The sequence below is a fragment of the Petromyzon marinus genome, chromosome 37, assembly GCF_048934315.1.
Source record: "Petromyzon marinus isolate PM22_M1 ecotype Great Lakes invasive population chromosome 37, UKy_Petmar_22M1.pri1.0, whole genome shotgun sequence".
In the NCBI taxonomy this organism is placed as follows: Eukaryota; Metazoa; Chordata; class Hyperoartia; order Petromyzontiformes; family Petromyzontidae; genus Petromyzon; species Petromyzon marinus.
The window spans coordinates 18,871,376-18,888,459 of record NC_133703.1 but is presented as its reverse complement, the minus strand read 5'-3'; the positions used below and the strand labels follow the sequence as shown (position 1 = coordinate 18,888,459).

Genomic DNA, 17,084 nt, shown 5'->3' with positions numbered 1-17,084 from the left:
TAGTAGTATAGTGTATAGTAATGTATAGTAGTGTAGTGTTCAGTAGTGTAGTGTATAGTAATGTAGTGTATAGTAGTATAGTGTATACTAGTGTAGTGTATAGTAGTGTAGTGTATAGTAATGTTAAGTAGTGTATAGTTGTGGTGTAGTAGTGTAGTGTATAGTAATGTATACTAGTGTATAGTAGTGTAGTGTATAGTGTAGTGTATAGTGTAGTGTATAGTGTAGTGTATAGTAGTGTAGTGTATAGTAGTGTAGTGTATAGTAGTGTAGTGTATAGTAGTATAGTGTATAGTAGCGTATATTAGTGTAGTGTATAGTAGTGTAGTGTATAGTAGTGTAGTGTATAGTAGTGGTGTATAGTAATATATAGTAGTGTAGTGTACAGTAGTGTAGTGTATAGTAATATATAGAAGTGTAGTGTATAGTAGTGTAGTGTATAGTAGTGTAGTGTATAGTAGTGTAGTGTATAGTAATATATAGTAGTGTAGTGTATAGTAGTGTAGTGTATAGTAATATATAGAAGTGTAGTGTATAGTAGTGTAGTGTATAGTAGTGTAATGTAAAGTAGTGTAGTGTATAGTAGTGTAGTGTATAGTAGTGGTGTATAGTAGTATAGTGTATAGTAATGTATACTAGTGTAGTGTATAGTAGTGTAGTGTTCAGTAGTGTAGTGTATAGTAATGTATAGTAGTGTAGTGTATAGTAGTGTAGTGTATACTAGTGTATACTAGTGTAGTGTATAGTAGTGTAGTGTATAGTAGTGGTGTATAGTAGTATAGTGTATAGTAATGTATACTAGTGTAGTGTATAGCAGTGTAGTGTTCAGTAGTGTAGTGTATAGTAATGTATAGTAGTGTAGTGTATAGTAGTGTAGTGTATACTAGTGTAGTGTATAGTAGTGGTGTATAGTAGTATAGTGTATAGTAATGTATACTAGTGTAGTGTATAGTAGTGTAGTGTTCAGTAGTGTAGTGTATAGTAATGTATAGTAGTGTAGTGTATACTAGTGTAGTGTATACTGGTGTAGTGTATAGCAGTATAGTGTATAGTAGTGTATACTAGTGTAGTGTATAGTAGTGTAGTGTTCAGTAGTGTAGTGTATAGTAGTGTAGTGTATAGTAGTGTAGTGTATAGTAATATATAGTAGTGTAGTGTATAGTAGTGTAGTGTATAGTAATATATAGAAGTGTAGTGTATAGTAGTGTAGTGTATAGTAGTGTATACTAGTGTAGTGTATAGTAGTGTAGTGTATAGTAGTGTATAGTAATATATAGTAGTGTAGTGTATCGTAGTGTAGTGTATCGTAGTGTAGTGTATCGTAGTGTATAGTAGTACAGGCGGCATGTCATGCGCAGACTCGTCGCCATCAGGCGCTGCTTTGCTCTTCCGCCATGTGTGTGTATATAGAGTATAGCCTCACAGACTGCAGCTGCACCTAGAGCGAACGCAGCAGCGTCTCTTGCTCAACGCTCTTTTGTAAAATTTCTTCAAATTTTTAACAATTTTCGCCTTTCGCTATGTCCGAGAAGAGAAAATGTGATGCGCGTGCAGAAAAGTATTTAAGGATTTTCAAATGAAAGTGTTTTTTTTTACTTAATAAGTGTTTGTAAAGGTTACGTTAAGTTACAATAAATGGTTAGGGTGATTTTCATTTATTTCCGTGGTTAATTGTGGTATTTTTACGGCATTGTAATGGGTTTCCAGGAACGCAACCCCAATGTATAACATTGCACCCTATGGGAAACGAGGGTTCGACTTACGACGACGGCTCGACTTGCGATCGTTGTTCAGGAGCCAATTAGGTTGTAGGTGCAGGGGGGTAGGCGGTCGCCTGTAGTGCAAAAATGACGTTGACGATGTTTGCCGACGATATTTACCAACTGGCTTGGGGAGGCCTTTATCTAGCGGGCCGGTTGACAAAAGGGCCGTAAATTATTATCCTCGTGACGCCGTCGAGGCCCCCCCCAAAGGCACGAAAGTGCGACACCCAAGTGAACTGCCAAGCGGCAGCCGCGGCATGGCCCGCGCGGTCTCGAGTGCTGCAAAACCAGCGGCGCGCAGCGGCGGAACGTGACTGCGGTCGCTTATCTCTGCCGGTGTACGGAGGCCCTGGCCAGCGCGCGCACGCTCGCACGCCACGATAACGAGCCACCACGTGAGCCTCTCGCTTCCTTGTTCCACGGCGTCACCGCTCAACGCCGGCACACGGGCAAAGATCGCCCGTGTAGCCTTCAACGAACGGCGAGGGCAAGTTGCTGTTGGTAAGTAGCACCCTACGAAGGCCGGCACGGCGCACGAGGGGGCGGGCAGGTGGCCCGCTGCCTTTGTCTCCCCAGTGCTGATGGTTTACACACTGCACCAGCTACTCATTTGAGGCCGAGTCGACCTAGGGGAGGCCCAGGACCGGTGCAGATAAAATTCGTCACCGATGTTGGCCGTGTGTTTTATTGTGTGAATTGCGCTCGCGCACTCCTGGCAAAACGCAGTGGGGCAGCAGCACCGACAGAATTAGTTGAATAAAAAAACCAACCTCTTCTCTTTTGTATCTGCAGAACCAGGCCGTGTCTCAAGTTCAACGCCTCGTTAAAAGAGAAAACAAAATAGGAGAAATCCCCGCACGCGCGTGGATTCATTAACGCTTTCCAACACGCGTTTTGCCTGCCTAAGAATTTAATTTGCGGTGCGGAAGCCGATGGGAAGCAGCTGCCAGAGCAAAATGTGTTTGCGCATTTGCAAATGGTCCTTTTTGCCCCCGGGTTTTGGGGGAAATCTTTGATAAACCTGGGCGGATTTCACTCTGACAAGTCCCTAACAGCGACACAACTTTGGGCCCTGGTGCAGCCGCACCGCCTGCACACTCGACGGGCCACGCCACAACCTCACCTTGGCACGAACGTTCTCAAAGGACGCTGGGCTCACGAGCGAGAAGCAGATGAGAAAGACGTCCTGCGGACACACAAAAACGCGCACACAAACGTAAAGATATAAGCCTTTCGTCGTCATCTCGTGACGATGGTCAATGTTCTTGAAACTTCTCTTGAGGAACGAGAGAATAACAGAAAAAACGAGAAACAATATAAATGAGACAGTAAAAAAAACGAGCCCAAAAAAATGTATTCACTCTCGAATCTTCACCGAGGAGACGTTGCATTATTACACACGCCGAGCTAAAACCCCACGGCTGACAAAAACGCAGCCACAAGCGGCCGAGCAAGCCGGGGGTTTACACAGTCCGTCCGTTCCCTGCGGCATCGAACAGTGTCGAGTGGTCATTCGTCACCAGCAATCGACCGACCCAATCGGAGGCCATGGCAACGCAACTCAGATTCTCTCTCTTCTTTGACCTGCCTTCCCCCCCCCCTGCCACCAGATCGATTTTAAAGAGGTTCTGAGCGCACTCGGGGGGCAGCAGTGACCCTGTCATCGGCTCACATGCACGCACCCCCGCCCCGGGCGCGAACTGTGCATTGATCAACTCGTAAATTTCACGGCCGCTAAATGGAAATTTTAACTGCGACATTTTTTTTTACGACCGTTTTATCTGCGATTTTGATATGCCTCTGCTCTGCTCGTACAGTGGTTCGAAAGGGCGATTTCTAGCAGCAGAGTTTCGCAAAATGTACCCATCCGCAGCTCTGCAATAAGCTCTGTTCTCCTAGCCTTAAATGAACCAACATTCATTCATCTTCATCGTCAGCCATGGTCACTCCACTGCTGTATAAAGTGCCTCCCCAAGCCACAGTCATCTGTGACGAGCCTGCAATGTACACCAGTATCCTGGATTAGTGCGGAAAATCCTCGCAGTGCCTCGGGGCTGCCTTTAAGGAGGGTCCTGCATCGGGAAGTTTGGTCAAATCCACAAAATGAGTGCTTCATTTTGTCTGGAAGGAAACCGTAGAACTCGCAGGAAACCCACCATGCATATGTGATGGGACGGGTGGGGGGGGGGGGTTAACACTCAAAGCTCCGCACAGATAGATTCAAAAATCCGTTGCCCTGCTGCCATCTCCTGGTCATATCACAGCCCGAGTGTAGAACACGTGGTGTTCCCAGGCAGTCTCCAATCCCAGTGCTATCCAGGCTCAGGCCTGCTTAGCTTCCGAGATCCGACGAGGCCTGGTACGTTCAGGGTGAATTTTCATTCAGGGCGATGAATGAGCACCATGTCCAGTGTTAACGTAGCCAGCAATGAATAAATGAAAGAAATCCCCAAGAAGAATTTCACTGCAGTTCCACGGGTTGTCGCCGACTAGGCTAAGCCTAAAGTGCTGACTAAATCAACACGTCGACGCAGGCGCGAAACTAACGTGGGTTTTAAAAAAATTTTCATCGGATGTCCGACGATTCGCGCCCACGTGCCGGGGAGCCTCCCCACCCGTGAGGACGTCGGCGAGATCCGCCACGGGCTTAACAACCGCGAGCACCTTCGCGGGCAAGCGTCGGCGAGAGACCGCTTCGCGGGGTTCCGCGGCGGGCTCAAGGGGCGAGCCAAACCGACAGCGGGCTCCGGGTGCCGCCCAAGCAGATCCCGCGCCCGCCCACTGCTCGCCGCCGCGCCAAGACGCCGGTCCTTCGGCGCTGGACTCGCGCGGCGTGCGGCGGCAGAGCCGAAAGCGGCAAGGAGTTGCCGTCAGCAGGTTTGTTTGTTTTTGTTTAATCGGAGGTTGTCTTTTTTTTCTCCCCCCTAACTCGTTATTATCCCGGGGATGCTGCCACAGCGGGGGTAACGGTTAGCACGTCGGACTTGCGAGGGCGCCGGTTGGATTCGATCTCCCGGGCGCCGCGGTGGCGAGATGTTAGCTACCTCACCGGGTATGCAGGAGATCGTGGGTTCGATCCCGTCCCTGACGCTTGTTGTATATTTGGAATTTGCATGTTCTCTCTCTCCGTGGTTGCGTGGATTTTTCTCCAGGTCCTCTGGTTTTTCCCTCCACATTTAAAAACACGCATTTAGTGTGTTTGGCTATTGCTATACATTTCCACGTGATAAGCTGTTTGGTTCAGCTATCACTTGTGGCCAGGTCGCTTCTGAAAAAGAGCTACGTAGCTCAGTGTGCTTTCCGTGATAAAATAAAAGAAAATAGTGAAATTTGTTTTTATATAGTCTAAGAATGAGCAAATCTTATATACCCTTTCCCCCCACCTCCACCCTCCGCCCCACCTATCAACCCAGCAGTGTAATGGGTACTACACAGCTAGTTAATCGGCAGGTAGCACGAGGTAGGGTAAAGTGTGGGTACTGCCACCTATTATAAGACGTGCGGCGAACCGTGGATCAAAATACCCTCAGGCGGGGGTACGAGCCAGCGACTGCGGGGCTGCACCTTTGCCACCGATCCCGATTGTGCTTTTAGCGTCGCGTCACGGGACGCAGCATCCGCTCGGATCGCTCGCACAGCGGCGCGACCCTGCGCACTCGGGAACGCCCCCGTGGCAAAGCGGATGCCACAGGGGTGCCTTCGAGGTGACAATCTGGCACGCGCCCAAGAGGCCAGCACTTTTTTCACCCATCCTGCCATGCGAGAATTACAGTGAATTCTCGTTTAACGTGGTCGACGAGTTCCTGAAAAGTGCCGCGTTGAGCGGGGTATTGCCGCTCACCGAATCACATTTGCGCTTTCACATAATCAGCCTGCAGTCATCCCATAATGGGACAAACTGAGATGTCAGTGCAACGCCACCACGTTAATGTATCATTCCGCGTACTGTATCGCACCGCTCAGCCGTGCAGCTCAAGAAAGCATTTCGTCGTTGGCCGTTCCGCATTGTAACGGCGTGCGTTCCGCATTCCGTAAAAAAAAGTGTTTCCTAATAGAAGAACCGCGTGGTAGGGAAAACGCCCTTTGCGTGAACACGCCCGAAGCGAGGACTTACCGTACTGTTCATTTTGTCAAACAAAATGATCCTCTCAAAGCTGGAATTTCGCCAAAAATTACGCGATTGTGTTTTCTTGTTTATTTTTATTTTGCAGGGTTTGGATGGGTGACCGCAATGGACAAACAAGGTTGTCAATGGATATAGGGCTGCGGGTCTGCATGGTGGGCAGCAGTGAGCAGGTGCGGGAAAAAATTCCATCGTTCTGCTCTACCTCGACGATTCCATGTGGTGTAGTACGCTCCCCTACCTTCACCAAGCCGCGCTTGGCTGACCCGCATGGGTGACGTACGGTCAACTTAACCCCGAGGACCTGCGCAGACCGAGGGGTTGGGTCCTCGTCCAGCAGTTGGCAGATGCGTGGCCGTATACGCACGGCGCTCCCTCGCTATTCACGAGGGATACGCTCCGGAGATGCTCGTGAATGGCACAGTTCACGGACATTGACTTTGGCCGACGAAAACCTTGAATGAATACGCAAATAAGCTAGTACATACGTGAAAATTATAACATAATTTTTTTGGTAATAAATATTAAATATTATAAATAGATCACCATGGGACCTTTCTTGCCAGTATCAAAGATACTGCCAAGAAGTTGCCCTATTATAAATAGATATCAAAGGATCTCATCGCTTTATCTCTCACCACTTTCTTTCTCACTCTCTCTCTCTCTCGATGCAGATGCGTAGAGTTCCAGATGCGATTCGTGGATATCCAAAATCGAGGACGGCAAGTCCGCGTATAACGAGGGAACACTGCACCATGTACTGGAATTACGACGTTGAACAACGTATACCATACCAACCATGAGTCTGGGACCCACACGTCAAACCGACAGGCAAATAAACACACACTGTACGGATGGTAGCATGTGCCAGGGCCTCGAAATTTGGGGGCGTTACCAAACTCCGTGTCAGGTGAGACGACCAGGTGTGGCTCAACTTCATTGCCTCGGCTCTGCTTGTCAACTGCGTTGCGTTTGTTTTTTTTTTCCAGCCATCCCAACAAGCCAAAGTTCACGTACACGACGGCCACCCCGTCGATGATCTCTGCGTGCCGTTAATTCTACCACGGTTGACGGTGATCGTGATGACGATGATGAAGGTGATGATGGTGAAGGTGATGATAACGATTAAGGCGATGATGATGGCGATGATGCTGAAAGTGATCAAGGTGATGATGACGACGAAGGTGATGATGACAATGATGACAATGATGACAAAGGTGATGACGGTGAAAGTTGGTGGGGGGGGGGGGGGCGGCGGTGGTACGTTGCAGGAGCCAGGGCTCACCGTCTGCGGATAGGATAGCGGTCTCAGTCGGTCGTAGTCCTCCTGCCCGGCTGTGTCCCACAGTCCCAGGTTCACCGGCTTGCCGTCCACCATCACGTTTGCCGAGTAGTTGTCGAACCTGGGGTCCAGAAGCCATCGCAAGAGGTGCAGTGGAGAGCACGGAGGCATGAGGATGTGTCGGTACAACCATCACAATGTGTGTGTGTTTCTATTTTCTATGAAGGCATTTTTTACGATATTAATATCATCGAAGTGCGGTGGGACTTTTCTTATCCGTGAAGAACTGTGGGGAGTAGGGGACAACTTCACGGATCCTGTCTGAAATTTCAGAAGCAGAATCTTTATTTATCCTGGAGAAAGGTTATATTCGCTATTAAGCATTTTTTTCACAGATGTCCAGTAGGGGCGGGTCCGAGAGTTACAACAACAACCAATACAAAAACACGATAGGAGTGCACAGAATAGGAAAGGTAAACAAATCACTAAATATAAATAACAAAGATAAAGTGTATGAATTCTAATACACAAGTCCACCAATTCCGAAGCTTGGCCAAGGCAGCAAAACAACAGCAAATACAGTTCCGGACCACAGAAAGACAAGACGGTGAGATGTTAACTATCTCGCCTGGTGTACATGAGGTCGTGGCTTTGATCCTGACCCTGACGCCTGTACATTTGGAGTTTCCCCGTGGTCGCGTGGATTTTTCTCAGGGTCCTCCGTTTTTTTCCCCTCCACATTTAGAATCAACGCGCGTTCCCGAGTATTTGGCTTCTATAAATTTCCACATGATAAGCCACTTCGTTGAGCTACCATTTGTGATGGCCAGGTCGCTTCTGAAAAATAAGCTAACAGCTCATTTTTACGTGGTCAAATAAAAAAATGTGTTTTAGTTTTTAAAAAATTGTCACCCAATGACCATTCGCTGGTGGGACACCTTCAACTTCCAAACGCGTGGCTGTGCCCACGGTAAGAGGACATTGCCAATGCCCTGTAGTTATGCACCGAGGCTGTGTGTCCCGGGCTACTTTACGCGAATCGGAAGCGTCGTCCATGAAATAAATAAACTAACACTTTTAAGCTACCGTCAAGCCATCGTTGCAACATTGAGTGATGTCACCGTGACAACGTAGTCAGTGGTCACCCATCGACGCACAAACGGGTTGCCACAGGCTGCTTCGGGGACACGCGGCAGGCAGCAGAGGGCAGTGCAGTAAAAGCTATTGTTGTACTGTACTTCTATGATCCGGTGTCTATGCTCCCCGCCCGAGCCAACCCGCACTGACCGGCGAAGTGAAGCATGGCCAACTAGCCCACCTCCCCCCCAAGACCCGCACGGTGTTGGGAGGCCTTTATCCAGCAGTGAATTGACCAAAAAAAGGGGGGCCCCGCACATTCTCCAAGAGCTTCGAGACGACGTGACGAGGGCGACCGCGGTGGTATGACGCGCCGTCACTTGGAACTCCCTCTTATTATAATTAACGGAGCTGAACGACTCGTGCACGGGACAGGCTGGCACACGCAGGGGCCCGGAGCACGCCCAAGGTTTGTTCGGAGGTGGGGGTAGGGGTCGACAAAGACGGCTGCTGGCACGGTGTCAGTGAATCACGCACAGGTAGCAGTAAAACACTGGGTAGAGGTGCAGCCCCTGCAATTGCTTGATCACGCCACTGCTTGGCAGAAGGGCCTCCACGAGACGGGAGATCTCGAGGGGCCTCTTCTAGAGGACATTTTTTGGCCCACTCTTTCACACCGATGCCTTGGGAGAGGTGGGAGTATCCACACTTTACCCCACCACACAAAACCAGCTGATCGACTGACCGTGTGGTGCAACCGTTCATAATGCTGGGCGGACGGAGGCAAGAAACGTGCCTATTGTTGTCTGCTGCCACGCCGGGAGATCAAACCGTGCTCAACTATTACACCACGGAAGCATCTCCATTAAAACTAATCATAACGCCTCCTAATTACTCACCGAAACAAAGCTTCACCGAGTCTCTGAGACTCTTTTTCAGGAGGGTGCTGCTACACTGTGCCGTACTTGTGTCAATTACATTCACGAGCGTGTGGCTACGGGCGGTGGAAAACCCGAGTGCTCGGAGGAAACCCATGTGTACAAGGGAATAAAGCTCAAGGCTCCACACTGAGAGTATTCAAGAATCCACCGCTGTGATGCCATCTTCTAGCCAACCGGAAACCCCAGGCCTACAACAGCGCTTGTTGTTTTTGATGCAGTCTCCATTCCATGTTACTATCCAGACTGAGTCCCTTCTTATCTTCTGGGATCAGTGGCATTCTGGACGATTTAGAATTCACAACATATGATGAATCGGCAGCAGCGTACCCATTAACTTACCAAGTCATGCAGTCTGCAGTGTAACACCACCACCACCACCCTCCCACTATTCGCTTACCCTCAAATCTCACGCTGGCACGAGAAAATCTCAAGATGTCTTTGCACCGGCTACACCTGCCATCCCTTGACATTTTCCCTTCCGTCTGCAGCCGGCTAAGCGGCTAGCGACGAGCGCTGTGGCGTAAGTGCAGCACGCTGGTCGCGGGGAAGCGCGGTTAACGAGCGTTTCCTGAAGGCCAAGACGGGCACACAAGGTGGCCGGGACCAATTGGCGGAAGGGCCTCAACAAGAGGAAGCTTTAGAGAGAGCCCCCTCTAAGAGAGTATTGGCCTACTCATCCACGATGGCCAGTACACGTCTTCAAAGAGGTGGGAGCACCACGTACTGTTCACAATGGAAAAGTTGCGATTTCGAATCCTGGTTGTGGTGGCTAACTTTGCCCATCATCCCTCTGGGGGGGTCGATAAAATAAACTGCACTTTTTGCGGACATTAACAGAGAGACTCGCCCCCACCACAGGAATGTGGAATTTCCACCACGAGTTCAGGGCTGTAAACAGGAAATGAGTACCAGCCTCGCTACGAATTTCAGCAGGAAATCGTGTTGGCCTGAAAGGGTTGTGATCACACAATGATATAATTGATATGGAATGTGTACCATTGTATCGAGTTGGCATGGATACATTGTATGCGGTAGATACGTACAGTGAGGGAAAAAAGTATTTGATCCCTTGGCTGATTTTGTACGTTTGTCCACTGACAAAGAAATGATCAGTCTATAATTTAAATGGTAGGTTTATTTGGACAGTGAGAGACAGAATAACAACAAGAAAATCCAGAAAAACGCATTGCTTCTGTGGACAGGTGTCTTTTATACAGGTAACAAGCTGAGATTAGGAGCACTCCCTTTAAGAGTGTGCTCCTAATCTCAGCTCGTTACCTGTATAAAAGACACCTGGGAGCCAGAAATCATTCTGATTGAGAGGGGGTCAAATACTTATTTCCCTCATTAAGATGCAAATCAATTTATAATATTTTTGACATGCGTTTTTCTGGATTTTGTTGTTGTTATTCTGTCTCTCACTGTTCAAATAAACCTCCAATTAAAATTATAGACTGATCATTTATTTGTCAGTGGGCAAACGTACAAAATCAGCAGGGGATCAAATACTTTTTTTCCCCTCACTGTATCCTCTGTACAGAGCCGGCTGAAATTAACCTCCGATCAAACATTAACCGGTTTGAGGCCGCTCAGTCAAACAAACCCAGTGGATGACTGACACCACCGCTCGGTGTGTGTGAGTACACTACATACGGATCATATTTGGACCGCAAACAGTCCAAGGGCTCATTATAACAGCACAAGCTTACGAGGGACCCACACGGCTGCTCACAAACACGGCGCTCGCTTTTGCACGTAATTTTTAATCAGTGTCGCGCAATGGCAGCCCGACCACCAAGGACCCGGTAACATCCCCCCGCCGTTGTAAATTGTGGTTCCGCCCGACGATTAATGGTATGAAAGGTGCGCGAAGAATGACGGGAGCATCGCGTGCTTTGGAAATTGCATTGAGAGGCGGCGGGGGAGAAGCTTGGGTCGAGAAAGAGTGCGCAGGTTGACGACGTCGCCCTATTCTTAGTTTTTTCGGTAAAGTCACGTTGAAGAGAAACAACAAAATAATAAAATATATATAAAACAAAAAAAATTCTCACGACGTGAGAATTTTCACACCTGAAGATGACCGTTTGAGTTATGGTCGAAACGTCGTGAGAATTTTTTTGTTTTATATATATTTTATTATTTTGTTGTTTCTCTTCAACGTGACTTTACCGAAAAAACTAAGAATATGAATTACTGCAGTCACGAAAGCTTTAAATCAAAATTTATGACGTCGCCGTAATTGACGGTTAAGAATCGTCGGGTGGCCTTGGGCCAGGGCATGCGATGGTTTTGCGCGGTGCACTATGAACCCAGGGGGAGACTGCGTTCGAGTCGCCGCCAAGGCAAACGTCAGCGACGAGCGCTATCTGAACCGCTCCTCGACCTTCTACCCTTCACCAGCCCTTATCGGGCAGGACAGTGAAGTATGGTCAAACAATTTCACCGCCCCCCCCCCGCCAAGACAACAGCATGGGACGGAGGTCTTCATCAAGCAGAGGAATGTAAGTTATTCAATTCTTTAAATAAATAAGAAATCAACTTTCAGCGCTATGTCGAGCGACACAGCGGGATGAATGCCTACCCCCACACATTACGGTCAGGTGGGTTGCGGTTGTTTGGACCATACTTCACCATCTTCCGAGGGATTGGTCATAGGCATTAAAAATGCATCCGTAGTCCCTTCTAATAGAATATACTGTGAGCAGAAGCAGCCTTAAACCACACACACACACGCAGCCAACCAACGAGGAAACCCAACCTTGCGTGTCCCAACAAGACTTCCTCACTGTGACAAGAAAACCACACGCATGCACAACTCCGAACTTCCGTGTTCACAGCCACCGGGCCAGAGATACACTCTGGGGGGGTGGGGGAGCGTGGTATGTCATCATTTTGGGGATTTGTCTTGAATGGAAAATTGAAAAGAAACGTGTAATAACTCTCGATTTATATATATCATATATAGGATAGGACTATTCGAGAATTAAGGAAACATATTTCTGACTAGAGTACTCTTGGTCATGATTATAAAGTCATGGTCAATCCACTGCTGGATGAAGGCCTCCCCAACCCGACACCATCTCTCATGATCCTGCGATGTAATAATCCACCCAGCAATTGCGCACGAGTTAATTGCATGGCTCCATCATCCTGGGAAAGACGTCCTCTCTCGGACACGTTCCGTTCGTTGCTAACCGCTCCGTCACATGTACGTATGTATTGTAGAACTTATTTCGCACCGTACGTAGCCAACCATGCTAATCGGAAGTGAGGAGGGGGGAAAGAGGGTGGGGAAGGACGACAAACTGTGATCGTCTGCCATAATCTCGTTCAAGCGACGTGTCCCGCACAGGCCTACTCAACTCGGTAAGAAAAAAAGGCTCCCTGGAAACGGGGAACAGAACGTGTCCGCTTTGTCCGAAGCGTTTAGCAGGGCGCGTCACGAACTGCAGCCCAGGGGTCGTTCGAGCTTGGGCCATTACCGCGTTGGCCTTATCGCGTTTCCCCGAGGAGGGAGGGAGTGGTTGTGTGTGCCATGTAGCCAGGCTGGGCGTGGTGTCAGTGTTTACAGGGGGGAGAGGGCCTCAGGAGAGAGGGCAAGAGGGATGGGGGGCAAGGGGGGGGGAGGGTGGGGGGCAAGGGGGGGGGAGGGTGGGGGGCAAGGGGGGGAGGGTGGGGGCCAAGAGGGGGAGGGCGGGGGCCAAGAGGGGGAGGGCGGGGGCCAAGAGGGGGAGGGCGGGGGCCAAGAGGGGGAGGGCGGGGGGCAAGAGGGGGAGGGCGGGCGGCAAGAGGGGGAGGGTGGGGGGCAAGGGGGGGAGGGTAGGGGGCAAGGGGGGGAGGGTGGGGGGCAAGGGGGGGAGGGTGGGGGGCTGATACTCCCATCCGCGTCACGGGGCAGCACGGCAACTTTAGCCCACGGCAGGACCGACTGCATTTTTGAATGCGTTCCAAGCGAGACCGAACGTGTTAATGCAGTGCAAAACTCAGTGTGGAGCAATGTGGCACGACAGCAAAATGTAAATCCGAACTCCATTGTTTATCTCCAGGTATAGATTTTTCATTTTTTTTAAAGGAATGAGCCTATCGACCTGTTGGGTTTCCAGACCAACCAGCCGGTTCAGAGGTTTCTTGCTTTAAACAAATTTCTGGTGTGGAAAGTCAAAGGGGGCGAAAGACTACGAACGTAATTACAATTTAAGTTTATTTTATGTTTCACTGATGATTCCGTCTGGCCAGTTTCCCCCACTACTTCGCACGGGAGATCCGTGGAGGGGGGGCGTGACCACAGCAGCAGCAACAACAATACCAAGACAGAAACATCAACAATTTCTGAGAACGAGTACAGAGTCTTCTTTGGTTCTTTCGGTAAAGTCACGTAGAATGAGAATAAAATAATAAATTGATAAAATAACACAATAAAATTCTCACGACGTTTCGGCCAAACCGTCGTGAGAATTTTATTGTGTTATTTTATTTTATCAATTTATTATTTTATTCTCATTCTACGTGACTTTACCGAAGTCACGAAAGCTTTAAATCGAGTACAGAGTCCTTATTGAATACAGCAGGCCTAACAAATACTGTCGAATAACAGAACAGAGTTCTGCGTGTGCCGTGTATGTACATTCATTAGTTCTGTTCAACTCTAGATTTGAAGTTTCCGTGACTGCAATGATCCATACTCTTTGGTTCTTTCGGTAAAGTCACGTAGGTAAAAATAAAAAATAAAGTTAATCAAATCACGACGTTTCGGACGACTACAGCAAATTACTTCTTGCTGTGACTATCCCACCTGATGACGGAGGCTTGTGTTGCTTCTGAAACGTCGTGATTTGATTAACTTTATTTTTTTTATTTTTACCTAAGTGACTTTACCAAAATAATCAAACGGTTATGTTTAACTGTCTGCCTGTACCGGGTGTCTGATGAACCCTCGGAAAGATAATCCGATGAGAAGGAAATCTGCGCGTAAAATTACGATGCTGCGAGGGACTAACCCTACAGAATACCGGCCAATTTAGTCAAAGTGCTGCTCTAAACGTGACAGCAAATTCCAGCTCTAAATGGATTAATTCACTTCATCGGACAAGGCGATTTCAAAGACTGTGTACACGTCTCGTCTCACCACGACATCATTACACGTGACATAACCTCGTGACACATCATCATCATCACCACCACCACCGGACATGAACAACCCACTGCTGAATGAAACCACCGGTCATTTATGAGGGTCCCCCTGTGATGTAACACTCCACCAGCACCAACATTCCTCCAAGTGACCTATCCGATCCAAGTCACCTTAACTTAAACATTCGGCGTGCATATATTCCTGGTGTTAATCACAGGGGCTAGATAGAGACTTCAACGGTGGGAATGTAGTTTTTTTTTAATCACAGCTATTTGTTTCCTTCACATTGTAACAGCCTTACTTATATATAGAGCACAGTGGAGTGGAGAAGGAAGACGGGCCGAGGGGAACAGTGGCGGCAACGGAAGTGATCGCGTGGACACTTACACGGTCGGAATGTATTCTCCGGGGAAGGCGTTTGTGGTGTAGCTGATGAGAAGACATGTCTTACCCACGGCACTGTTGGGAAGAAACGAGAAACAAAGACGCCGACGTGAGATGGAGCTTGCGCGCGTTATCAGTTGTCAGTCGATGAAGATGTGTGCAATGTCGGTGTCGGTGACGTGTGCGTCAAGAGTTGATGAACTTGTATATGACATTAAGGGTGGCGGGTTCTTTTTTATCTCTCCAAGTTTGATTGTTGGATTGTGTGCACGCAACGTCATGAAGTGTTTTGATGTGTGGGTTGAGGATGTGCGTGCGATTGAGTTGGTGCATGTGAGTCGATGTGTATGTGTGTGTGTGTGCGCGCGTCGGTGCATGTGGGTGTTGTATATGTGTGCAAGTTGGTGTGCAAGTTGCAGCGGTTGGCACACTGTGCTGCGAATCCGGCGACCCGAGGTGGATTCCCGCTCACGGCTAACACCAGTGACGAACATCTGAACTGGTCCTCGCCCTGGTCGACTCAGCCTTATCTTAGTACCTCGTGTGGCATGTAAACATTAGCACTGGGGAAATAAAGGTGGCCAGGCGTGGTGCTGACCACCACCTTCTTTGTGTGCCCTGCCAGCATTCATAGGTGCTTGCTAACATAACTTACCCCAACAGTATGTTAAAGGCTCTGCTGGGGACATTTCATTTTAACACGTAGGCTTTTGCGACCAATATCACCCATAATAGAGGTTGTTTTGGGTTAGATCGCGTATATTTGTCTGTCTTGCTAGCTTGTGTGATTGAGAGATTGGGAATGTGTTTTCTTGTTTATTAGTGTGTATGTTAGCACGTCTGTATGTATTAAACTAGGCATGTGCTTTGTTACTTATTCAGATTTTTACCAGGTAAGTCCCACTGAGCTATATAACTATTTTATTCAGACGCGACCTGGGCAACAAAACGATAGCTCCACGGAGTGGCTTATCACGTGTAAGCAGCCAAAGTTGAATTGGTTTAAATTATTCGATAGTGATGTGGCCTAACACATCACTATCGACGTCGCCGCTTATTCCAGAAGTTCACGGTTTGAATCCAACAGGTCGCCCCGATTAATACTGCGGTGTCTATTTACCGTAATATTACTACAGCCATCTGCATCCCAGAGTAGGCCAAATCTTTGCCGGATACATGGTCCAAATTTGCCCGATTTTTTTTTATTACATGGCAAATTACTCAAATGGAATACAAATCAACCTTGGCAGTACCCTCCTGGGTTAACATGATAAATAACAAAATAAGAATGCGTGCGAGTGTGAGTGTGTCTGCGAGGTGGTGTCTGATTTGGGAGATGATGGTAGTTTGAGTTTGTGAATGTGTGCGTGCATGAGCGCGCGTGTGCAAGTCTGTGCACGGGTACATCTCGCCCGTGTTAACACTGGCCAAACACGCTGCAAGACAAAACCCACACACACACACGCGCGCACCCACCCCCCACCCCCCTCTCTAGCCGCCTGCAACCGACAGATTTTGCAGAACTTCCTGATTGCGAAGTGATAACGTTTTTTGGCGCAAAGCAAAAAAAAACGCCACCGGCGGAACTTCTCCAAACCGGGCCGAGCAGCACACACACACACACACACCCGGGGGTGATTCACCATCTCGTGCGTAGAAGTGTCGTAGCGATGACCTGCTACTCCCATGAAAATGCGAAAGCGCAGACCTGCAACTGCTCGACTCACGGCATTGCTGGCGGGAGGGTCTCCCGCTCGAGGGAGCTCGAGAGAGAGACGCCTTGCTCGAGGCTATTTGGTCTACTCGTCCATTCCTTTACTGCCTATCCGTCATTACTCTTGGCCATCGGACAAGTTCTACTACCCATTGCCACTTAGCTTTCCTTAACAGTTTTAGTTGAAAGTTGAATGATTGATCTGTCGCAGTCCGGGGGGCATTATCAATGATTAAAAAAACGTCAGGAGTAAGACATCAGCCCAGAATGTGAAACTGAAAGATGTGAACAGCCTGGGATGCGGTAGTGGAAATTCTACATTACTCTGGCGGGAATGAGTCGTGACATTATAGCCATTGACTTCCCACCACGTCTTGGTACTCATTTTATCGACCCGGAATGAAATGTTATGCTGGGTTCCTCCTCCCCACCGATTTGGATTTTAAACTCGCAACAATTATCGAGCCAGAACGAGAGCGAGAAGATTAAGGGAGTATTAGAATACGGCCATTCCGATGTACCCACTGTGATCACATACCGTCATCACGCTATCCACCACGAACAGCGCCACTATCACCACTAACAACACCAACAACAAGCACCACCGGTACCAAAATCACTACCAGCACCACCACCAACAATCACCAACACCACAACCAACAATCACCT

The 17,084-nt window shown here is 48.4% G+C and overlaps 1 protein-coding gene across 3 annotated transcripts in view; it reads right to left on the bottom strand.

The window, feature by feature from the left end:
• The window catches only part of LOC116949553 (ras-related C3 botulinum toxin substrate 1-like), a 30,149-nt gene that overhangs the window by 11,941 nt on the left and 1,124 nt on the right, over positions 1-17,084 (bottom strand). Inside the window, exons 2-4 of one of the 3 annotated variants that reach the window (XM_032966976.2) lie at positions 14,705-14,776; positions 7,172-7,289; positions 2,887-2,949 (exon numbers count right to left, since the gene is read on the bottom strand). In XM_032966976.2, coding sequence (XP_032822867.1) covers positions 2,887-2,949; positions 7,172-7,289; positions 14,705-14,776 — 253 coding nt within the window. Of the gene's footprint in view, positions 1-2,886; positions 2,950-7,171; positions 7,290-8,455; positions 8,475-9,525; positions 9,549-14,704; positions 14,777-17,084 lie in introns of those variants that run through there. The other 2 variants (XM_032966975.2, XM_076072391.1) reach the window with 2 other exon arrangements.